Source organism: Peromyscus californicus, unplaced genomic scaffold (assembly GCF_007827085.1).
Source record: "Peromyscus californicus insignis strain IS unplaced genomic scaffold, ASM782708v3 Scaffold_7__1_contigs__length_154581171, whole genome shotgun sequence".
Classification (NCBI taxonomy): domain Eukaryota; kingdom Metazoa; phylum Chordata; class Mammalia; order Rodentia; family Cricetidae; genus Peromyscus; species Peromyscus californicus.
This window is the reverse complement of record NW_026294595.1, coordinates 38,062,551-38,086,824: the sequence shown is the minus strand read 5'-3', so window position 1 is coordinate 38,086,824 and position 24,274 is coordinate 38,062,551. Positions and strand designations below refer to the sequence as shown.

The 24,274-nt window shown below is 44.0% G+C and overlaps 1 protein-coding gene across 9 annotated transcripts in view; it reads left to right on the top strand.

Annotated features, from left to right (window-relative positions):
* Nucleotides 1-22,673, top strand: part of Rbms1 (RNA binding motif single stranded interacting protein 1) — a 225,319-nt gene extending 202,646 nt beyond the window's left edge. For 4 of the 9 annotated variants that reach the window (XM_052726257.1, XM_052726256.1, XM_052726260.1 and 1 more), the window contains exons 7-15: nt 8,741-8,856; nt 9,721-9,770; nt 9,894-9,987; nt 12,239-12,286; nt 13,177-13,227; nt 15,965-16,075; nt 17,105-17,185; nt 19,080-19,164; nt 19,912-22,673. In XM_052726257.1, the coding sequence (XP_052582217.1) occupies nt 8,741-8,856; nt 9,721-9,770; nt 9,894-9,987; nt 12,239-12,286; nt 13,177-13,227; nt 15,965-16,075; nt 17,105-17,185; nt 19,080-19,157 (629 nt within the window). In that variant the 3' untranslated portion in view covers nt 19,158-19,164; nt 19,912-22,673. The remainder of the gene's footprint in view (nt 1-8,740; nt 8,857-9,720; nt 9,771-9,893; nt 9,988-12,238; nt 12,287-13,176; nt 13,228-15,964; nt 16,076-17,104; nt 17,186-19,079; nt 19,165-19,911) is intronic. The other 5 variants (XM_052726259.1, XM_052726261.1, XM_052726263.1 and 2 more) reach the window with 3 other exon arrangements.
* Nucleotides 22,674-24,274: the final 1,601 nt, after the last annotated feature.

The following is a 24,274-nucleotide window of genomic DNA, read 5'->3' as shown; positions in this document are numbered from 1 at the left end:
ATGTGTGCTCCGTGCCCAACAGCACTTGGGATGAGCTGGCGTGCAGGGCTGTGTTCCCCAGTGAGTCCAGCCCTCGTCAGCCCTGCAAACCAGGGTCTTACTGAGTTCTTCCTCTAAAGAACAAGAAGTGGAGAAGCTGTGTTAAAGCCCAGGCATCTTGGGTAGAGTGTATAGGCATTACTAAAGCAGCCTTCTAAAAGACATTTGCCAGTAAATTTACCCTGACCCCAGCCTGAACATGTCTTCATTCTAATCGCTCCTTGAATCTCATAATCAAATCCTGTGACAGCGGGCAGTCCACACAAACATTGATAACTTCTGAGTGAACCACAAGTCTCCTGAGAAAGTAGCTTAGTTCAAAAGTGAGAAAAGCAGTGACTTACAGAATGCTCCCATTGTCACAGTCCTGATTGCAGTAGGTGGCATTCACCAAACAGTTTTAAGCACTGTGTTAACTGGAACCACCCCTGAAAGAAGGTACTGTCACCCCCATTCCACAGATGATGAAAACAGAGGCCCGGAATGGCTTACAGGCTTTAGCTAGTAAGTTTCAAACGCTGGAGGACTAACCTGGACCCAGTGTCCTAACCATGATACAGTGTAACCACCAGTATAGAACTGTTGGGTGTGTTGCAGAAACTCTCATAATCTGACCCATTTTCAAATTGAGCACTGTGTAGCTGTTAAAGAGATGGGTCTTGGATGAGGTAGGGAAGGCCCACAATAGAAAGGGTGGAAGGAGACAGACCTACTGTGGCAGATTGTAAAAATGAGTGCATCGGCAAACACTTAGAAAAACCTCAGACATGGAAGAGTAAATCATTGCTGTTGGGTGGGGATCCTGCTTTCTGTCTTACAGGACTCCACTCTCTTAGGGATCTAGAACCTGTGGTTGAGAAATGAGGTGAGAAAGAAGTCTAGTTAAGAATCAGAACCCATGGGAGGTCTGCCCCTTTCTGAACAGAAACAGAGAAAGAGTGGATTGAGGGGAGGGGGGGGAGGAGGTCAGGATGTAAAATAAATGGATAAATTTAATTAATAAAAAAAAAGGCCAAAAACCCAGTAAAAATGAGGCAAATGTGAATAAGTTGCCAGTATCGCTTTCCTCACACCTGTGTCAGAGACAAAAGCAGGTGGGGCCACCAGGTCCCGCCACATGAGCCCTGGAAGAGGCACACCCACAGGGCAAAGCCACAACTGCGCCCCTTAGCTGGCCAGAAACGGCAAAACAGGAAGCAGTATGCATGTAAAAGATGAGTAATCGTTCATGGTTGCTCACGAGGAACATTTCAGGAGCAAAGCCTGCCTGGGTAATTTCTGGCATATTCTTAGTTGAGGTATATTTTTAACTTGTAATAAATACATTTTTAAAATTTTTAATAAAAATCATACTTTAAAAGCTAATCATAAAAAACACTTCATGTATGCATGGCTGACCATAACATTTTTTTGTATAGTCTCACAGTAATACGGAATGCCAACAACATCCATCCCATTTGAAAGTCTTCCATATTATCTCATCTCAAAACCCAGTGTGGCTAAGGTCTTGAAATTGTTCAGAGCTTTACAGGGCTTTCTAGAATACAGAGAAAGCCTACATGGAATTCTGCTTTTGCTTATGAAGCCTTTTTTCTGTATTCATTTTACATCTTGGAACCTTAAGCATGTAGAGGCTAGAAATACAGTCAACGACTCTGGGTCTCTTTGTGCATCCAAAGTGTGATGTGCTGTCTTCGGCCACACAGCCAGTAAAGAAGAGTTTGTGAAAATGCTTCTTCTCTTTCCTGTAATTCACACCAGATGTTCTGAGGAGGGTTTCTGTTGTGATGAGACACCATGACCAAAAGCAACCTGGGGAAGACAGGCTTGATCTCATCTTGTAACTGTTGGGTCACTGAGGGGACTCAAGGACTGAAGCAGAGGCCATGGAGGGGTGCTGCTCACCTCGTTTGCACCCCATGGCTTGCTCAGCCTGCTTGCTTTTTTTAAATATCTTTTTTTTTTTAATTTTTTATTCATTTTACATACCAATCAAAGATCCCCCTCTTCCCTCCTCCTGCCCCTCCAGCCTCTCTGTCCCAACCCACCCACCCCCATTCCCTCATACAAGAAGATAAGGCCTCCCATGGGGAGGTACACTTGGTAGAGGCAGGTCTAAGCCACTCTCCTACCTCAAGGCTATGTGAGGTGTCCCATCATAGGTAGTGGGCTCCAAAAAGCCTGCTCATGCACCAGGGATGGATTGTGATCCTATTGCCAGGGAGCCCCTTAAGCAGATCTAGCTACACAACTGTCTTGATATGCAAAGGGCATAGTCCAGTCCCAGGCAGGCTCCACCACTGTTGATCTAAATTTCATGAGTTCCCACTAGTTTGGTTTGGTTGTCTCTAGGTTTCCCCATCATGATCTTGATGCCCCTTGCTCATAGAATCCCTCTTCTCTCTCTTTGACTAGACTCCTGGATCAGCCTGCTTTCTTACACCATCCAGGACCACAGGCCCAGGAGTGGCACTGTCCCCTCGCCCCATGAGCTGGCCCTTCCCACACCAATCATCAATCAAGAAAGGCTTCCACAGGCCAATCTGATGGAGCATTTTCTCATTTGATATCCCCTTAAATGACTCTAGTGTGTGTCAAGTTGACAAAAACCTAACGAAGGATACCAGATTTTTCTCAGCGTTTCTGCAAAAGCTCCAAAGTATCTACACAGTTTTCCACACCATAAACTGCTGAGGTCATCCTCTCATACTTCACTACATTCGGTAATACTTGAACAGCATATCCAATGACTTACACACAAGGAACACTAAGGTTACAACTTTAGGTCAAAACGAATATTTTAGAAATTGCTCCATTTTTCAGCCATGAACTCGCAACAGTGTCGAGATGATCTGGTAACTTCCTCCAAATACAGATGACTGGATTACAGTGTGTCTTAACATTAGCAGCCATGTGGTGTTACCTGCTCTCTGAATTCTAAGAGCATGCAGGGGACAGTGCCCAGCTGCTGTAAAGCAGAGCAGAATTCTGATGTTTGTTCTAATACCAGGGGTCAGATTTTCTGGAGAACCCAAAACCAAGTCCAGACTTATTTTTCTGCTTCACAGTGAAGCAGATATTTAAAAAGAAAAAAAATCAATTTAAAGGTAGCTGAGGCTGGCTGAAGTATAAAGATGGGGAAAACTCCTATAGTAAAAATGATTCCTGTAGCTTCTGGGAACTTCGATTTTTCTCTCTACTGGGGTCAGCTCCCTGTGATACGGCATTTTTCAAGTAACCATCATTATCAGAACTGATTGAGGTGGCTGATACTGGTCTTCCAGATTGGGGGAACAAGCTTGTTAAGGACAGTTTACAATTTGCAGTATGATGGCTAAGATCAAATACTAAATAACTAGAAAAGTGGGTGGTGTGGAAAGAGAAGGCTCTCCAGCTGTTACTGCTGTCAGCATCTGAGCATAAAAGCATGAAGAAAACCTCATTTAGGATGCACGGGGGGAATGGTCTATTCTCTTGTGAGCTGCAGAACTGACCCCAGGAGGCCAGGTAGCTGGGTGAACACAGTGACTGGCAAAGATCCCATTCTGTGCCACAGTGCTCACAGCAAGCACCCAGGAGTGATGTTTAGTGTGAATGTCAAGGAAGGCAACTGTGTACAGACCATCCCAGTCTGAGCTTGGGGAGCCTGATAAATACATGATGGAGATTGCAGCAAGGCATTGTGGGTATAGCCACTCCTGCTCTCATAGGGAGGGTCAGCACCACAGGCGTGTAAAGAGCTCCAGCTCTGTTGAGACACTGGAGAAACCAATAGTGCCTTTACCTTAGATGACTCTCAGGAGGTGCAAGGAAATATGAGCTCAGTTATGTCTGTCTGTGGTACTGCCTGGGGCCCTTAGCAGTGTTCCAGGTAACACTATCGTCATCATCAGAATTTGAAAGGTGCATGTTCCTGTTGGTTCCGATGCGTAAGAAAATAACTTTCCAGCCAGGCGGTGGTGGCACACGCCTTTAATCCCAGCACTCGGGAGGCAGAGGCAGGCGGATCTCTGTGAGTTCGAGGCCAGCCTGGGCTACAGAGCGAGATCCAGGAAAGGCACAAAGCTACACAGATAAACCCTGTCTCAAAAAACCAAAAAAAAAAAAAAAGAAAGAAAGAAAGAAAATAACTTTCCTGGGTTGGGTAATAAGAGATTGTGACCTGAGAAATCACACAAGATGTTAGAGCTCACGAATATTAAAGGTACACTCAGCCTAAGAGTACTTGCATACTTGGGAAAGTCCATTGGTTCAGGGTAGTTTATATATTTATATGCTATCTTCATGTGAAATAGATAAACAACAATGCATTGAGGGCTAGAGAGATGACTCAGTAAAGAAACTGCTGGCCCCATAAACTTAAGGACCTGGGTTCATATTCTTAGCCCCCACATAAAAATTAAGCCATAGGCAAGCATATGCCTGCAGTCTGAGTACTGAGGAGGCAGAGACATGAGTATCTCTGGGGCTCCAAAAATAAGGTGGAGAAAGATAAAGGCAGGAGATAACAGACATCCCCAGTAGGCTTTCATGCACATGTGAACAGCACACTCAGAAACCATTCATCAGAACTCTGTAGTTACCCTTTACACACAAGGGGGAAGCATTGCTATTCAAGAGGCTGGAGAGTTGGCTCAGCAGTTAAGAGCTCTTATGGAGGACTTAAGTTCCCAGAACGCATGCTGGCCAGCTCACAACTGCTTATGACTCCAGGGGACCCAGCGCCTCTGGTCTCTGGCCTCCATGGGCACATGCACATGTACATAATTAAAAACAATGAAAATCATGAAGAATTGTTATTCTAGAAAAACGACCCCATTAAAGATTGACGGTCGCATACTAATCTTGTAAAGTTCATCCAGCCAAACTTAACTATTGCTCGGGCCACACTGCTGCTACTTCCGGCATGTCATTTGTGCCCTCCGTTTCTCCTTTCTGAGAGACAGTACAGAGGCTCCCTGAAGCGTCTGTGCTGCAGAGCAAGCTGACATCACACACGAGCTCCTGATTCTCTAGCCTGTACTTCAGGCTCCCAGAGGCAAGCTAAGGACCTGCACTGCGGGCCTGTATCTGGGAAGCACCAGAGAGGCTGATGAAGTGAGGCCGCCTGTCTGTAACAAGCTTGCACGCACACAAACAAAATACAAAAAAAAAAAAACTGGCCTGCTTCTTATTTTCCCACCCCCCAAAAATGTAACCAAACTCATCCAACTGTTGTACAGTGTCAAGACAACTGTCGGTTACAGTGAATTAAACCCTTGGTGGCTAAAAACACCAGGAAATCCCCTAACTTTGTGTGACTTGCTTTTTCTAAAGCAAGTGGGTGGTCTTTATGGTAAATCAGGCATTAAGAACTCGGAATCGTGGGCTCACTCTTAACAATACCCCCCCAAGTCAGTGGAGCAGTGTCAGGAAAGAGTAACAGCTGGGCCTGCATCTGTATTTGTTCCAGTGGAGCATTTTTATTAAAGCACATGTGCCTACACTCAGTGCTCCATCCCGTTAATGACCAAACCAGCTTTCATAAGACAGGACACATCCTCATCCACACTGAACGCAAGCCCAGAGGAGGCTGCGACTCTTGATTTGTGGATTACTGTACTCACTGCTCTTGTGGACCTAACACATAGTAGACACCGAGCTAAGCAGAGCGAAGAGACTTTTGACAGTCGAAGAAAGCTGCTGGGATTCCTGTTGTTTCCCATGGAGTATGAGGCACTCTGATTTTGCTGAATGGGGAGCTGGTAACTGTCTGACACACGTGCCTTTTTAACTGACTACCGTTCTTTAAAGTAGGAAGCGCTTCGCTTAAGATGAACACTGCCCGTGCACACACAGCTTTAACTACGTAACTATTCTCTTTTAGAGAAAAAAAAATCTTAATGACAGCACATAATACTATAGTAAATATAGTTCACTTTGAAAAAGAGCTACTCCCATTCTGTTCATTTCATGTTGAATGGTATACTTACAAACACGCCATCTCTGGACCTTCACCTCCACACCATACGGTTACTATCGCCTAGGATTTCATTCTGACAGGGCAGAATCTAGATGCATAAACACGCATGGGAAGCACGTTATCCCCAGACAGAGCACTGGCCACTGAGCCTATGTTAAGGGTCTTGCTGCTTAGCTACTTAACCAGAGATGCACTTTAGAGTGAGCCCCGCCTGGCTGCCTTCTTTCTGTGGGAGAATTTTATGCTAATAAAAGAAAATAGTTTGCATTTCTGACAAGCCAAGTAAACCCAGAGTTAGTTTTTCTAAAGCCTCTGCTGGCGGTGTAGCCTCACTGTCAGCATGGGCGGAGGTCCAGCCCCTCGGGTTCTCTCAGGCTCACCCTGGCCCTGTGGGAACATATAAAACTAAGTCTTACAACCTGGAAAGGCATTGGGCTGAGCAGAGTGGATTTTGCCTGTCTCCGCTGAGCTCTTGTTTTGTCCTTTGTCATCAGCTGGGTCACCTTCCACCACCACAGCCTCTTCCAGCCAAGCCCACAAGCTCACTCACACAGGGACCTGGGACGGGCTGGGTTTAGTATCAGAATTGAAGTAGCCAGTTTTTAATCGCCTCCAAAGGTGAGTAACTTAAGGGAGTGGCAGATGTGGTAAGTCCCTTCTCTCAGGAGGGTGTGTCTTTTATCTGCCTCTTTTGCTGGGATGCCATAATCTCAACTCTGGTTCCCATCTGCCCCATGATAGTCCAGTTGTGGAGTTAAAAGGACCGTTGGTGATTATTATTACAAAGTTGTCCTGATCCATTGTACCAAAATGTTTACCTTCTGTGATTATTAGGTGATATTTCCAAAAAATCATCACCTTGTGTCAGTTGGATAAGTAGTATAGTTCAGTTACATTTGGGGGAATTTTGATCTCTGCCCATCCATCTTCCATCGTGCTGAGCTGGCATTGAACAGGATTCCTTATTCATGAAAGCCTGGGGTGGAAGAGTTAGAATCAGAAGGTAAACAAGAAGGTGCATGATATTTTCATCAGACACCTAACAGTTTTATTATTAGCTCTTCCTATCCTATATCAGTCCATTTTCATTACCATAACAAAATACCTGACGCGGAGTGGCTTTATAAACAAGGGGGTTATTTAGGTCATAGTTCAGGAAGTTGAAGGACCTGGTGTCATCCTCAGCTCAACTCCAGTGAGGATCACGTGGCAGTCAAGAAAAGCTACTGCGAGGCAAAGCCAGTGATCTCTTTGGGGGTGGGGCTCACTCTTGGGAAAGCTTGAGAACTCATGAGAACCCCCTTCGCTGCCTCTGAGGGCGTGGCCCCAGTGACCTAAGAGCTTCCTGCCAGGCCCTACCTTGTAACACTGCAGACTAAACTCGAACCAGAGGAAGATGAACTACATCCACACCATAGTGCACCCTCTTACAAGTGCTTTACTTACTTCTGGGGCAGCCAAGGGATATACTGGGGACAGACACTAGGGAGGGATGACAGCTGGTGTTGTGTTGTGTTGTAGGTGGTAAGACGCTCTTGCCTCTCCCCTGTCATTAGTGGGTGGGTAATAGTGATATAAAATCAGAGATGAATTAGGATAATAAGAGGCAAAGGAGAAAGGAGTAAATTCTCCACAAGTAATGTTTTTCTCTTCGTGGTTATTTAACTAAAAAGAACTTGAAAGGAATGATCATGGTTCTACAGGAGACAAAGGACCGAGTGTGGGAGCCAGGCAAGAAGGTGTGAGAGCCTTTATTGCAGGAACTAGAGGCATACAGGAAAACACAGGACTCCAGGAACATGCTGGTGTGTCTGTCACGGGAAAGCCAAGGATGGCCTCTTGTGCCACCTGCATCTCATTTTCAGTGTCTGTCATTTTTTTTGAGCGTTCATTTCTTGGGTTTCTGTGGATCACAGTGACTGAATGGTAAAACAACTAAATGGGAGGGTATGAGACACGGAAGAACCTTTAAATAAGGGCAGGTGTTTGCAACTTAAATTTTTCATTCATGTGTATGTGCACATACGTGTGCTCATGTGCATGTGTATGTGTCCTCATGGGCCAGAAAAGGGCATTCACTCCCCTGTAGTTGGCGTTAAATACAGGTGGTTTTAAGCCACCTGATAAGTGTTGCTGGGAACCAAACTTGGATTCTCTGCAAGAGCAGCAGGTGTCTTAACTACTCAACTGTCTCTGCAGCCCCACAGCTCTCGTTAATACAAATGGGCCCCGTATTTATCTATTGATGTAACCAGCATGTAATAAATGCCTACAGAGTGACCATACTGTAGGCACTGGGGACATGGTGATAACTAAACAGACGGGGAGAAAAGACAGACAGACGCCACTCTCACAGACAGCTATAAAAGCTGTAAACAGAAGCATGGTGTGTGATGGACATGAGTTACTCTCTGCCAGGAGCAGAGTGCGGTCTGGGAAGCTCGAGGAGTGTTCCGGGTCTCTCTTGGGGATTATCTGCTCACTGTCCAGTGGTGGAACTGTAGAGGATCCAGGGTGGAGAAAGTCACGGTGCTGCAGTGTTTAGAGGTGACTTCTCCATGGCTCTCCAGTTCAGAGACATCAGCCAGCACTGCTCCTCATCCGTGGAGTCCCAGGGCTTGAGCTCCTGCCTTCCAAGCGTTCCTCCTTGGCACTAACAGTGCTCTGTGAAGAAACCCCCTCCCATGTTGTCGGACACAGCTACGGTTGTGTGCTCATGTGGTCTTCCTATGTCCACAGCTCCTACAGAACCGTTACTGTGCAAGTTTGCTGATGGAGGACAGAAGAAGAGGCAGAACCCAAACAAGTACATCCCTAATGGGCGGCCATGGCACAGAGAAGGAGAGGTGAGACTTGTAAGTCCTTTCTTGGAACTTCAGTGTGGATGTGTCCTCATGAACACTCTTACGGAACGCCTGAGTGTGCATTCCCCAGGAGGACAGGTAGACGATGGGAACAGCCACACTGCACTGTAGTGAAAGGATGACTATGAAGGTGTTTGAGTGTGGAGGGCTCCGCTTTTTCAGTAGGTTTACATTAATCATAGTCAGGAATCTGTCCTTAACACTAAAATAAATAGTATATTTGTCACTGAGAATTTGCCTTTATATTCTCAATTATTTTTTCTTATTAAAAAAATGTTGTGCCATACAATATATTCTGATCATGCTTTTGCCTCCCCACCTCCACACTGTTCCCATCTCTCTCTCTCTCTCTCTCTCTCTCTCTCTCTCTCTCTCTCTCTCTCTCTCTCTCTCTCTCTCTCACTCTCTCAAGTAAGCAAACAGGCAAACAATCTTTTGAAGCTTTCTTTAAAAAAAAAAAAACCTTCAATTTCTTAATGAAACATTGGGCTTTCTCTTGTATTTATTTCAATAAATTTTAATGTTTTAAAAAGATCATAAAGAACCCAGAATGTGTATAGAAAATGTCTTAAACCTGTGGTCTCCAGTGACAGCCACATGGTTTCTATTTAATTTTCAGTAGCTCCCTGTGGTAATGGCTGCTGTGGGGGGACACAGTGGAGCTCAGATGGCCGCTGTGGGGGGACACCGTGGAGCTCAGTTCTCATAGAGTTTGTAATCATGCTTGGCTGACAGAAACTTCCCATTTTATCCAATGTGACTATTACCACCTTATGCCCCGGGGACTCTATGAAATACGGTTTTCCAATAGTGCCTTTCTAGATGGATTTTCACGTTGCCTTCTGCTTCCTGTAGGCTGGAATGACACTCACGTATGACCCGACCACAGCTGCTCTACATAACGGGTACGTCATTAGGATAAACGCATCGTAGCTTGAGGGCCGGTGAAAGTGGAGAGTGTCAGACATTGTGCCATGAATGATTCCATTGAAAGGATGACTTAATAAAGGCTTTTGTGTTTGTTCTAGATTTTACCCTTCACCATACAGTATTGCCACAAACCGAATGATCAGTCAAACTTCTCTTACACCCTATATTGCGTCTCCCGTGTCGGCCTACCAGGTTTGTACCTCAGGACCCGACAGCCGGGCACCGTGCATCTCTGCTGCATATTTATGTGTCTTCACCCTCTGAACAGTTTCCAAATGAAATCTAAGTCAAATTTGATGCAGCTTGGATACCTAGTTTGGAAGAAGCTGCCTTTTATTTGGCGTAGCGATTTGCTCTTCTGTGTAGGAGGATGTAAAGCCAGGAAGTGGTTGGAATCATCACATGGTCCTTGCACTGGGATAAGCCCGTGTGCTTCCTCTATCACGTGTCCCAGAAATTGAAACGTGTGAGAGTCACAAAATGGAGCGCAGATGTGGGCTCCCATTTGTTTACTCATGAGCAAGAAGAGATAAAGAGACAGTTGAAACTGCTCACACGGAGATTGTCTCCAGTGGGTGACATTAACTGATGCCATTGAGAGTTGAGGCCCTTCTCCCACCAAGATGCAAGAGGCCATTAGCTCCTGATGCATTATTTTGTGAGGAGGCTTTACCTTTGACTCCATTCCCAGCTGAGGGAGGAATCCTCATTAAGCTCCTTGTCCAACACTGATCTGATGGTATAACAGGGCTCGTGAAGCACATGTGTCTTTCTCTTCCTGTAGCCATCTTCCCCTCAACAGGTGTGCTGCCTGGGCCCAGACAGCATTGTTATTGAGTTTAGCTCTTGACCTGTGAGGAGTTCTCTACTGTTGACTGCTGGGATCTCGTGTGACTAAACTTGGAGTGTTCCTGTTTTTGAAATTGAATTACATGTTGTAGTCCTGACGTCTGAGGTTAGGGGACTACAGCATCTGATCTAACATCTGTGCTGTTTGGTAGCCATAAGCCTCAGTTTCCTCGTCTTTAAAATGGGGATAATAATAGCTTCTACCTTATAAACTTGAGAGAGTTCTGAGCACTAAATGAAAATGTAAAGAGCTCCATGCTGTCCTGGTATGTCATTAATACTCAGTAAATATGAGCTGGCAGCAGCAGCAGCACTACATATGAATTGCACGTTTTCAATAATGGTCAGTATAAGGCAATAGCAAAGTTAGCTGTTAAAATAACATTGAAAACTAGAAGGCTGCATACCAAAAGCAGTCTCACAGCAGTGCCTGCCACCTTTAGCCTGTAGGCTCGACACCCCCCCCCCCACAGTTCTCCACACCTTTCCTTTCCTTTCTCCTCCCGGGTTGTTAACTCTGATCTGTCAGGCTTCTGGACATAGTACTCACTTGTTTAAGTCTCTTCAGATGCTGAAGAGTTAAGATCCCAGTCTTTTTCTTGCTTCTTAGGGAGAGGGAGTGGTTATAGTATATCTCCCTTCATAAGCAGGGTTTACAGCTGATACTAAAATATGGTCTTTGGTGATCTGAAAAATGGCGCTCTGTCATGACTATGTCGCTAAAAATCAGCACAAGTTTGAGCTCACTCTTAAGTACACAAAAGACTGTTAATTGTCATGTTGCTATAGACATTTCGGCTCTTAATGCATCTCTCTACCACTGCTTTTCCCCTTTGAAGCAGTTAGCCTTTCAGTCATTTTATAGAATAAAAAGTCAGGAGATCAGTGTTGGGAGCTGGACATGGCTAGCTGCAGACAACCTGTCATTTCCAGGCCTCATTTCCTCCTTGGGGGATGCTGTGTTTTTGTAAGACCCACGTGGAATTTATTCCACTTGCCTGACGCTCAGTGGCACAACCTCTCAGATGGTGCCCATCCTTATATGGTCGGTGCCAAGCAGAGGTGAGTGGATGTGCCCCCAGGTAATCCAAGGTCCCCTTTAAGGTGTTTGAAAACAGGTTGTGTATGTACAGTTAGTTTGGGGTGGGGGTTCTTTTTATTTCAGGTGTTCAAAGAACCAATGGTAAAAAGTTCACAGATTGTTATTCCCATTTTATAAGTAGGGAACATTGAGGACTAGAAACTGGCTGGCTGCTTGGCTGCTGAGATGAAAAGACGGGGTTCGATGTCATTGCTCCTTAATCCGATAATACTACAAGTGTTTAGACATTTATAACCACAGAAGCATATAAACGTGGGGGACATCTGGCCCAAATCGGGGTCTCCAGGGGGCTGCTTGCCTCTCGTGATGTGTCTGTAAGGGCCCACACCCATGCTGGAGTTGGCTTTCTCCACTAAACCACCATATGCTTATGCAGTTGGATTTGAGAGAGTGGCATCTGCAAGAGAGCACCAGTACCCCAGTGGGAAAGGCTGCAGTCCAGGTAACTGCAATGTTAACAAGGCAGAAGCACTTAACTTTGGTCTGCCTTAGGTGGCAAAGGAAACCAGAGAAAACAAGTATCGGGGCTCTGCTACCAAGGTAAATGGCGCTACGTTCTTTCCCCATGACTCTTCCCCGCGCTCTCTCTGTAGAACCTCTGAAGTTAACACTCAGGGACAGGATGCAGGAGGGGTCTCCTAAGAACTGGAAGATAATGAATCTTACGGTCCATAGACCTTGAAAAGCCATGGGCATCGAGACGCAGACAGACGACTCCTCTCTTCTGTGGCGGAAGGTTCATTTCCTTCCCGCCAAAAAGCCCAGTCCTCACGTCTGATTGCTCAGTTTGGAGGGTTACTGTGTGGATGCCCGTTTAACTTAACTGTTGATATCAAGATCTCGTTCCCTCCCATTTAATATCCTAGGTCTGCATTTCAGACATTCTTTTTTCCTCACTAACTAGAAATTGTTGAGGGCTACACAAAATTTCTAAACTTGTTTTCCTGATTGTCAAAGAGATTGCATTTGGTAGTTCTTAATAAATAGTATGTGCTTGGAGGGTTAGTTTCTAATGAAATGTTCTACAATTAATCCTCATTCATCAGTATTCCTAAAAATGTAGTTCATACCTTGATTATAACACTTGACTAATTTGGACTGTTTACATGTTTATTTCCTTCCCTTAGACAGTATCTTTCTCAGGGATGAAGCCCATCCATGCCTTGCCCACCTTCTGCTCCTTGGTCCCTAATATTCAGTAAATACGTACCGAGTGGGCAGACTGACATTGGTTCTGAATGATCGTTTCATCTCATTTAGAGTGACCAGTTTGTCAGGAACTCTAACTGCCTTAACCTTTGTAATCATTGATAGTGTTTTCTCCTTATCTTCCTTCTGTAGATTTTTAACACGATTAAAAAGAATTGTAGAGAATTAGATGATAGTTGCAGTAGAAATCATTGTTTCTTTCAAAATCCTCCGTTTTCTAGGTGCAAAGTCCTTCTTGGATGCAACCTCAACCATACATCCTACAGCATCCTGTAAGTTTCTCATGTCAATGACTTTATGTCCTCTATGGAAGCTATGTGTGTAGCCTGTTGAGTTAAAACCCTTCTACCAAAGATGGGGGCAGGGGCGGGGTGGAAAAACTCAAACACAGAATCTGACAATGTGCCAGCTTATTATGAAACTTGAAGTTACCTTTGTTTTAAAATGGGTTATTGGTAGACATTAATTTTTATGTAAGAACTTAATATGCATCCTGTTTGAGGCAAGGTATTCTTTCTCTACTCATGCCAGTTCGGAGGATTGCATTAGTTGAGTAACTAAATATTTTGCACTGCGTGGAAAGGAACAGCTCTTCCCTGTTGCATTCTTTGTGATTTAGACAGGAAGTTCTGATCCAGGCAGGGCTTCTCATTGGTGTTGCTTAGCCTGTCTGTGGAAAAGATAAGGACGAAGACAGCAGTACATTCCTTGTTCATAACTAGTATGATTTCTTCATCAATTTCGATGTTCCTTATCCTAGTGTGTTATTTTAAAACATACTTGATGTTTTTATACCAAAATCCAGTTTGTTGAATTTTAAACGTAGAGTCAAAAAGTTAAAAACAAGTGTGTAGGAACAAACTCACAAGTCAGACTGAGAATACCCATGGTGACCCACACACTTGCCACAAAAGAGCCACAGATTGGCCCTTTGGTTTCTAGTTATCAGTGCAAATTAGGCATTCTCATATGCAAGATACATCACAACGTTTATAATACAAAAACCAGATCATTTGATTAGGAAAAGAACTCAACTCTTGGCCTTAAAATGAGACGGGGATTTCTCTCATGATTCTTTAACAGTGGACACGGCGGACAGTGTGAGACCATGTGGGTAGAGTTGTAGCTAGAGTTTTCCTGTCTAGCCCACAGTCAGGACAAATCTCTCTCACCTGCCAGTCCCACAGCCACTCAGACCCGACCAAGTAAACACAGAGACTTATATTGGTTACAAACTGTATGGCCGTGGCAGGCTTCTTGCTAACTGTTCTTACAGCTTAAATGAATCCATTTCCATTAATCTATACCTTACCACATGGCTCGTGGCTTACCGGCATCTTCACATGCTGTTTCTCATCGTGGTGGCTGACAGTGTCTCTCTGACTCAGCCTTCCACTTCCCAGCTTTATTCTCCTCCTTGTCCCGCCTATACTTCCTGCCTAGCCAATGGCCAATCAGTGTTTTATTTATTGACCAATCAGCAACACATTTGCCATACAGAACATCCCACAGCATAGAGTAGCAGTCGGGAGCACGTGCAGGACAGGAAATGCTGACACAGCCATTCAGATGCAAATAAAACTGTGTCTTGTACCTGTTCTCATGCACACACACACATGTCCAGAAGTCCACACATCCTACATTCGTGTTCATGACACCCATCCACACATTCCCACAGCAGTCTGGGTCCCAATACTTGATGGTCTATTTGGAAAGGTGGAAGTCAGTGCACTCTTAGTTTGAGGACCCCTTAGTGCTTTGGTGATACCTGTGGATGAGGAAGAAAGGTCAGGAAACCCCTCCCCCATAGTCTAGACTTGGAATCATTTTTGTTGTTCTGTGCTTTTTGATGATGAACCTAAAAAATGAAATGTATCTTCTTTTTTTTTTCTTTTTGGTGAATTTAGATTCAAGTACTGCATATATTTTAATTTCCCTCTTTGAGGAGACCTGTGTTACTATTATCCACCCAGATTCAAACTATATGAAACACCTGCTTGTGCCCTGGACTGGTATCTGATTCTCGGTAAACACCAGTGTGTTTCAGGGCAATCAGCTACACATGTTCATGTTGGTGGAGTAGAACAGAATGCTAGCATGCTATAACAATTAGGTGATTGCAGAGATGAGAAGAACAGTCAAAATCCATTGATAATGTAGAGAAGTTTAGACAGATGTCCAAACAATTCAGTTTTGGTATAGTAAAGCATGCTCTAGCCATTACAGTTGATGGCAGCAAGGGCAGTTACCATTTCTAGTAGAAAGCTAAGTTAAAATATTGAGCCCAAAGCAGGAAGTTGTTCATGTTCTCTGATGCAGAATCTAGCTCTCAGTTAGATGCTAATACTGGTTCTGCTAGAGATATCACAGGAGTAGGTTTTTCTTTTCTTTTCTCTGTTTTCTTACATACATTGAATTGATTTTTTGATGGCAAAAACTTTCCAAGCAAAATAAGTGACCATGGAACTTATTTTCCCAGACACAGGACAGGAAGTTCCAAAAAATACCCAGAAATGAAGAACACACTCTTGGCCCTACCTACTTAATCTTGAACCAGATGACTCTCTGTAAAACATGTTTACACAAGCTGCTGTGTTGATCATGTTTTTGTTGTTGTTTTGGGGCATTTTTTGTGGCTATAGAAAACAAAAGCTATTTCTCCCCCGCCCCCCCCCCAACATCTGGCAGCCATGGCAGTGTTTGTTTGCCATAATCCTCAGTTTGTCTCATGTCACAGCCCTTCCTGCTGGCCTGTCTGGCTTTACAGTTAGGTCAAGCTGAACACAAAGACCTCAGTGGGGTGAAATAGCACCGCCATTTCCTCTCAACTCTTTATGAAAGTTTCGGGAAAGCAATGTAGGAGATTTGGGGTGGTCGTTCAGGATACCTCTTGTTAGTTTGAGGGAGGTTATGTTTGCCTCAGCAAAGGGTTTTCCTTTGCAGATTGGAACTGCAGAATCTTACTTCTCTCTCAGTCTGTCTTTTGTCACTCTTTTCTCCCCTTCTCAGAGTGCCGTGTTAACTCCCTCAATGGAACACACCATGTCACTACAGCCTGCCTCTATGATCAGCCCTCTGGCCCAGCAAATGAGTCATCTGTCGCTAGGCAGCACCGGAACAGTAGGTGGCAAATTAATATCCTGGGTTTTTGCAAATAGAGGAAAGTGAATTATGAAACCCGTGTCTTCCCTAATGAGAGTATAGGTTGAGGGGGAGGGTGGTAACGAAGATTGTGTCCGGCCCTCTCCCTATCGGCACTGCCTTCCACAAAGTCAGATAGGACTCAGAAAATTCTTGATTAGTTGATGACCTGGATACATCTCCCTCACCCACACAGCGCCCACACATGCCCGTGTGTAGCTTTTATAACCCACGTTACGAGCTGCAGGTCACCGAGGAAAAGATGCGCAGGTCACAGAGGACAGGCAGCATCTCCACATTTGCTGTTCTTTCCTGCGGTGTTCCAGCACTGCATTGCGGTTTTCGTAGTGGCTTGTTTTCCTACACTCCAAGGGACTGGCGGGGTTAGGAAGCAGGAAGCTGCCTTAGTACGAGGCCAAGTGTAAAGATGGACAAAGGCATCCAGCTCAGCCTGTGTGTGTGGTGGCTGCAAGGGCAAAGGGCAGCGTGTTTCCCCTCTTATTCTGAAAACCAGCAACAGCTTCTCAGGAAAGCGAATCCAGGACACTACACAGCCCAGAAATAGGCTGCAAATTCCACCTGCCTTTGGGAAATGAGACTGCTGAAAGAGACAGGGAGAGCTGCAGGGACCGGTTCAGGGTCCCTTCAGGTCTCTCCCCACACACAGTGTGAGGCATCACCTCAGGGGATGACCAGAAAATAACGTGGCCTCTTGAGGAGAGATTCGTATGACCATTCTGAATTACTGCAGATGAGAAACCTTAATGACCTTCACACGGGCACATTATTTTTGTTGTTAAATTCAAAGAAACACAGCATTTTTAGTTTGACCTTCCAAATGACGTATTCATAGGCAGTCATTAAGCTTTGAGGGGAACCCATATAAGTTTTTTCTTTGAGACGTCTTAAGTACTTGACAGCCATCTCCGACCCTGACCCCCCACCACCCAGTAATCTGAATTTTGCATGGCTTGCTGCTGCATACCCTGATCACCTTCTCCTTTTCAGTACATGCCTGCCACGTCAGCCATGCAAGGAGCCTACTTGCCACAGTATACACACATGCAGACAGCAGCGGTTCCCGTTGAGGTTGGTATAGAGCATCCCAGTGGTCACTGTGGCGGTGGTTGATGTAGAGCATCCCAGTGGTCACTGTGGCAGTGGTTGGTGTAGAGCATCCCAGTGGTCACTGTGGCAGTGGTTGGTATAGAGCATCCCAGTGGTGACTGTGGCAGTGGTTGGTGTAGAGCATCCCAGTGGTCACTGTGGCGGTGGTTGATATAGAGCATCCCAGTGGTCACTGTGGCAGTGTTTGGTGTAGAGCATCCCAGTGGTCACTGTGGCAGTGGTTGGTGTAGAGCATCCCAGTGGCCACTGTGGCAGTGGTTGGTATAGAACATCCCAGTGGTCACTGTGGCAGTGGTTGGTATAGAGCATCCCAGTGGTCACTGTGGCGGTGGTTGGTATAGAGCATCCCAGTGGTCACTGTGGCAGTGGGTCGTTTGCCATCCGAGTCATTGAAATAGAGTAACAACAACAACAATCTATCAATAGTCAAATATTTTCTCAAGGCATAGTAGCACATGCCTGTTATCCCAGCAACCAGAGAGGTTGAGGCAAGAGAATCCATGAGTTCAGGCCAGCTTAGGCTATACAACCAAAGAAATGGTCCAGAAAGAGTGTGCGCTTAGCATTTTTCAACTGTAGAACACACTCTATGCAAATTAGTATAGCAACATCCAGATACATTGTATCCCCAGACTCCCCCCAAATAACTTTGCAATCTTGTAGCACATTTCATAGTACTTTGAGGCTCTGTCTTGTTACCCCAAAAGATTTTACTCACAGGCACACTAAGATAAAATTGGGGTTTGCGATTTTAGTTCTGAAGATTGAATCAGTGGTAATACTTATTATAGAAAGAAACGGGTCATAATTCAGATGATGGAAAAAGAAAAGCTGGTATTCCTAAATTGCAACAAGCATGAGGAACAGCCCCCCCCCCCCCGATTTTACAGCCAACTGCTCTTGGTTATTATCTGAGAATATATTGCATCTGTAGAAGTCTGACATCTGAATTATGAGTGGACAGGAAGCCTAGTATTTTCCTGCAGAGTGTCCTCAAGGATCAAGGAAGTTTATCGGTCCACTTACCCTACCCCCTAGGCAGATCCCAAAGTTCTTAGGAACTGTGGTTGTTGTGTGCAGTTCTCCAGAACATGAAACCTCCAGAACAATGAAAACCAAACATTGTCTCCGTAACTGCTTCAGCAAAGCCTGACCTGTGGTTTTTCAAGCGTAATTTGAGCTGAGCCAAGACAAAATCTCCCAAGTACTCTGGCTTTTTGTTTTATTCCTGATTTACTCTTACTTTAGTGAAGGTTCCACCAGGGCCTGTCACATGCCAGGCAGATGCTTTGCCATTGAGCTATGCCCATGTCCCTTCTAAAGTCATGACCTCGCTCTGGAAGCCAGGCAGGCTGTGAACTTGCAGCCCTTCTGCCTTACCTCACACGTAGCTGAAGTTACAGTCCCTGCTTCCATTTACTGAGTTGATTCACACTTTTCAGCATATAAGTATTGGGAAGTTTGATTGTGAGGTGCAGTTGATGCCTTCAGGCAGCAGTCGGCGGGGGGGGGGGGGGGGGGGGGGGGTGGTATATGGCATGCAACATTTGCACACTGTGACTCAGACTCTTAACATCTGAAAATACTGAATTATAAACTATATCTGGCTTCAAGGAGACGAAGCCAAGAAATTTCTTTGATCAATATTTAAGTTAAACATTTGAACGGGAGGTTCTTGGGGTCTGTCATATTTCAGCTGCATTAGGGCAGTGATTAGCCTTAAAAGCTCTGTTTGACTTGAAGAAATTCCCTTTGAAGAGTGTCTGTATTAAGGTGTATGTCCTTGGACTCAGGCCTTAGCAGCAGAGTTAGGATTTCGTTGCTAATATGTCTCATGCATTCTGCTTTGTTGTAGGAAGCAAGTGGCCAGCAGCAGGTGACTGTGGAGACATCTAATGACCATTCTCCATATACCTTTCAACCCAATAAGTAACTGTGAGGTATGAGGGAAAAGTCTCCCTAACGGCAGGACTCATATGAAGCAGTGTGGGGTACTTTTATCAAATGATGCTTAGACTAACTTAGATTAATTAATGTGTTTATGAATTTACAGACTCTGTCTAGATAAGGAACAATGTTTTATATTGAAATCAAATATGTATTTCCTCTACCCCAAAGTCATAAAATATAAAGCATCATAGAACATTGATTTCCAAAGCTGTCCTATAATAGAAGCATCCTATTTATATTGCTTAAATACTAAGGAGATACAGCTTAGGATGTTGCTTAATCAAGTCTCACAAGGTCAGCAGCATCTTGACTATGAATTCAGATTGTCGGCATCCTCAGAACAAAAGATTATCCTACCAGCTCTCACTGGAGTCACAAATTTCAAACTTCACCTCACCATGTGTATTTTAGTAAAATAACTCTTACGTGGAATCCAGTTTCTGGATTGTCTTGTAACGCATGTTGTTGATCTCAAATCACCCTTCATTTGAGACCCATGTGGAGCTGGCTCTGGCTGCCTGAGAGAGGAAAGTACCCTGCAAGTCCCAGATTGGAAAGGCGGACTCACGGAACTGAGAGTGACCCTCAGGTCCCCAGCTCATGTCCCCCAGTCTCACCATGGATGAGCACAATCTTGTTCAGGCGTTTATCTCTCTAAAGCAAAAGATGACAAGCCCTGCGTGGTGTGTTTGTTCAATCAGCAGAGACTGAGTTCGTCTCCTCTCTTTCTCTTCTAGATGGACCAAAGGGTGTTCTTACATGAAGAAGGGTGTGAAGGCTGAACAATCATGGATTTTTCTGATCAATTGTGCTTTAGGAAATTATTGACAGTTTTGCACAGGTTCTTGAAAACGTTATTTATAATGAAATCAACTAAAACTATTTTTGCTATAAGTTCTATAAGGTGCATAAAACCCTTAAATTCATCTAGTAGCTGTTCCCCTGAACAGGTTTATTTTAGTAAAAAACAAAAACAACAAAAAAACACAAAAAAAAACAAAGATTTTTATCAAATATAACGATGCAAAAAAGAAAAAAAAAAAGGAGAGAAAAAGAAAACTTCAATTTTCTGGGTATGCACAAAGACCACGAAGACTTATCCAAGTGCATGACCGGATTTTTGCGGTTTTGTTCATTTTCTGTTTAATACGTTTTTTTTTTCAGCTGTATGAAATGGGCTTTCTGAAGTTTCCACTGTCCGACGTCACCCATGGTGTCTGTGCTTGCCGTGAGAGTGCCGCTCTAAGCCAGTGTGGCCACCCTCGATGTCTTTTCTTAGCTTTTCATTTTTCTTTCGACGTAGTGTGAAGTGTCTTATCCTTTTCTATGAATTCCAATTTGCCTTAACTCTTTTGATGCTGTAGCTGTTTCAGTAAAGTTAGTTCAAACTAATGATGTAGAATGCTTTGACCAAATGGGCTGGTCTAGTACGCCTTGTAAAACAGCAGCGTAGGGCTTTTAAAAAAAGGTAGTCAATAAAAGTTGCTGAAATTTTGGCTTTTTTAAAATATGTAGTAGGTGTTTTTAATGATTTTTTTCACGTAACGTGTAAGGTAGTAAAGTGCAAGAAGGGAGAACTGTTTTGTGTGAAACACATTTTCTGACTGGGGGACTTTTAATAGGGTAAATCGTTTGTAAGGCCGTACCCCGACAGTTTCCTCTGATAGTTTGACCAATTTAGGATATCTGCTGTATGATGCAATGTAAAGTCCTTTTTGCCTTTTTTCAGGAAAAAAAAAAAACAAAAACAAAAAACTTAATGATGTTCTAGATTTAGTGTAGGTAGCTTTGGGGCTGGGGGTGGGGGTGGGGGAGGGGAGTCACCGAATGTTTTGTCCTTTATCCTAACGATAGTGCTTTAGAATGAGAACCATGCCTGTGATCTGGCAAACTGAGGGGGGGGGGGGGGTAAATGTCGCTATTGAAACTAAATGGTAAAAGCTAAAAGTAAGGATTTCTCTTCAAACCTGAGCTGAGATATGAACAGAAGAAAAACGATTGGCTACTAGCTCTCTCTCTTTCTCTCTCTCTCTCTCTCTCTCTCTCTCTCTCTCTCTCTCTCTCTCTCTCTCTCTCTCTTTCTCTCTCTCTCTCTCTCTCTCTCGCTCACTCGCTCTCTCTTAGGTCAATTTGAAAAACTAAAAATGACTTGGCACTTTTAAAGGTAACTTCACCAAAGACCGAAGAGCCAGTAGCCCGTAGCTCCACCTTGTCTCAGCATCCCATTTTCTCTGCTCTTTGTTTTTGCCGGACCAGTTTGCGGTTAGGAGAATGTGCCTTTTTTGTACCTTTGCATTAGGTTTTATAATTTTAACTGATGTATGGACTCACAGAGACAAATTTAAAAAAAAAAAAAAAAAGCATGAAGGAAGATTTGAATCCAAGCAGTGCCACACTTTAAGTCATCACTACAGGTGTTCAAGTGTAAAGAAAACCAACTTTGAAACTATGAAATTCCTGATTCATAAATACAGTTATTTCTACTTTAGTACATATGAGATAATTCATTGTTATTAATGCTCTTTTATTAAGGCAATTGCATACGTTTTAAAAGCAATGGTAAATTAAGTTGTCTTCCAAAACTGTGTACTTGTCTGGTCAGCTACGTATGATCAGTTATCTACCTCAGAGGCTTTTTCTTTTGTGCTGGGACAGGTTGCTGGCCCTCCCTGTTTCCACCGACCAAATCCTCCTAGCTCGGGAGCTAGGGCTAAGCAGTTACTTCTTTTGAGTATTTTTTAGTTCTTAAATTTTATTGCTTGTATTTGATGATAGATGTCAGTGACATTTCATAGTTTCAAACGTCCTTGCTGCTCTGAGAAGTGTAGATTCTAGTGAAAATTACATAGTCATAAGAGAAATGTGTTTTCGTTTTTGTTCTTGTTTCTTTTTTTTTTTTTTTTAAAGAAGTTGTGGTATTATTGGTTCTATGCTCCCTAAAACATTCTGCTTTGTGGAAGTCCAGACTGAATGCAGCACCCTCCGTATACCTAGTATGTTTATCAGCCCGGGGCTCTCACTACTTGATATTTTTTCCATTAGTTAAGACAGAGAGATGATAGCTCAGTCAGTAGGGGAGGGGAAATCTGCTGCTAGGTATGTCTGAACTAAGTGCCATACTCGTCTGGGTCAGATTTGGGAAACAACCTCTGTACATATTAAAAAAAAAAAGTCAGTTAAACATCACATAGTAGACAGCCATTAAATTATAAAAAAAAAATTAATTTATGAAGAAAGACCTTTTGTACAGATTGAAAAAAAAAGATTTTCATAGAGATATCTATATGATCAAGAGAGTTAATTTTTTATTTTTGTTCCTACTAGTGCTCCATACTTGCCAGCGGTGACTTACTGACCGGCTCCAGATGACTCTGTAGTTTTCTTTCCTAGGACTTGTTAAACGCCAAAAGACATTTTTGAACTGTACATTTGATCAGATTGTTAGCTTTTTCTGTTTTATTTCTTTTGAGAACCTTTGAATAAAAACATCTGAAACGTTCTTCTTCCTGTCAGTTTACTTCAGTCGATGAAGCCCGCATCAAAATCCCGTTTCCCTTCTGCCTCGCTCTTCAGCTCAAGACGTTGGTTCAGAAGTAAATTGAAAATTATGTCAGACTCCCTATGTCCTGAGAATGCCTCTTCCTGCAAGGGATTGAGAAACCTTCCCACCTCCTTGTTACCATTGTTTAAATCTGTGCTGTGACCTTAGAGGTCACATCTGACCTTGTCATAAGTCCAGCCCCAAATACCCCACTCTTGGTCTCTTTGGGGTTTTTTTTTTTGGTTGTTTTATGGTATTGGCAACAACCCTGGGCCTCTGACATCCCAGGCAGGTGCTCTTGCAATGAACTGTATCCTCAGGCCTAGACAAGACTGGAAAATCAGATCCCCTTCCTCACTGCTGCCCATTGTTAGAACAAAATAGACATTTTCTTATCTACAGCCAACACAAACATGCCAAAATGATCTCATCCCATTAAATCACAGCCTTTAAAAAGTGGCCTCGTTTTACTATTCCCAATAGGAGGCACCCATGCAGCATTCATGGGGTGGGGGTGGGGGGACTTTCTTTCCCCTCCCTGACTTGCTTTGTTGGAGGCACATAATACAGAAAATTGGCCCCTGCCCAAAGTGGAGTGAATGTTTGAATGGAGTTTGTGTAGTATTGTCTGTCCATTGGTTCTACCGTAGTAGTTAAGGAGAGAATAAGAAGTTCCACTACATTTTTATAGTCGTTTATGTATTTATTGTGTGTCTGTTTGGTTGAAGGCTGTTCATGCGCCACAGCGCTCACGAGGCAGTCAGGGGACAACTTGTATAAGTTGTCTCTCTCTCTCTACCGTGTGATCTCTGACCAGATCCCAGTCATGAGGCTCTGCTGCAAGCACATTACTCACGGCACCACATCGAGTGAGTGGGCCCTCACTCCATTTCAGAATGATTCCTGCCATCCCTGGAGCGTAGTACGAATCAGATGAGAGACATTGAGACCCCTTACCCGCCACAGCTGAGAAAACCTAGTGCTTGATGGCTCCTTGAGGAGGAGAAGCATGTCCCCTTGATGCTGACCGGTGCCTCAAAGACAAAGATGCCATAGCATAGGAACAGCATGGCCTCAGACAAAAAGGGCATCTCAGAATGTAAGCGATAGACCCTGCCATGCATACCAACCAGATACTTATGTGTCCTTCCCTATGAATAATGGCAGAGATCGGAGGAAACACTCAGGTGCCTGGCACCTGGAGGTTGGTTAACCTTTCCCTTGTTCTAGTGTTTGACTCCAGTTCCATGGGTATCCACCTGATGACATCCCTTGATATCCACAGGGGACAGATTCTAGGACTCCACAGATGCCAATGTGTAGTATTTGCATACAACCGCCCATATTAGAGTCGTCACAAGATCTTGTATGATGCCTAATGCAACATAATGCTGACAGTTATTATAATGTAATGTTCATAATGACAGGAAGATCATACATGTGCAATGCAAAGGGTTTTTTTCCCCCCCAAATATTTTCCACCAAAGACTGGTTAATTCCACATGTGCAGAATACATGGATGGATACAGGGGCTAGCCATTCACAGAAGTTCCTGAAAG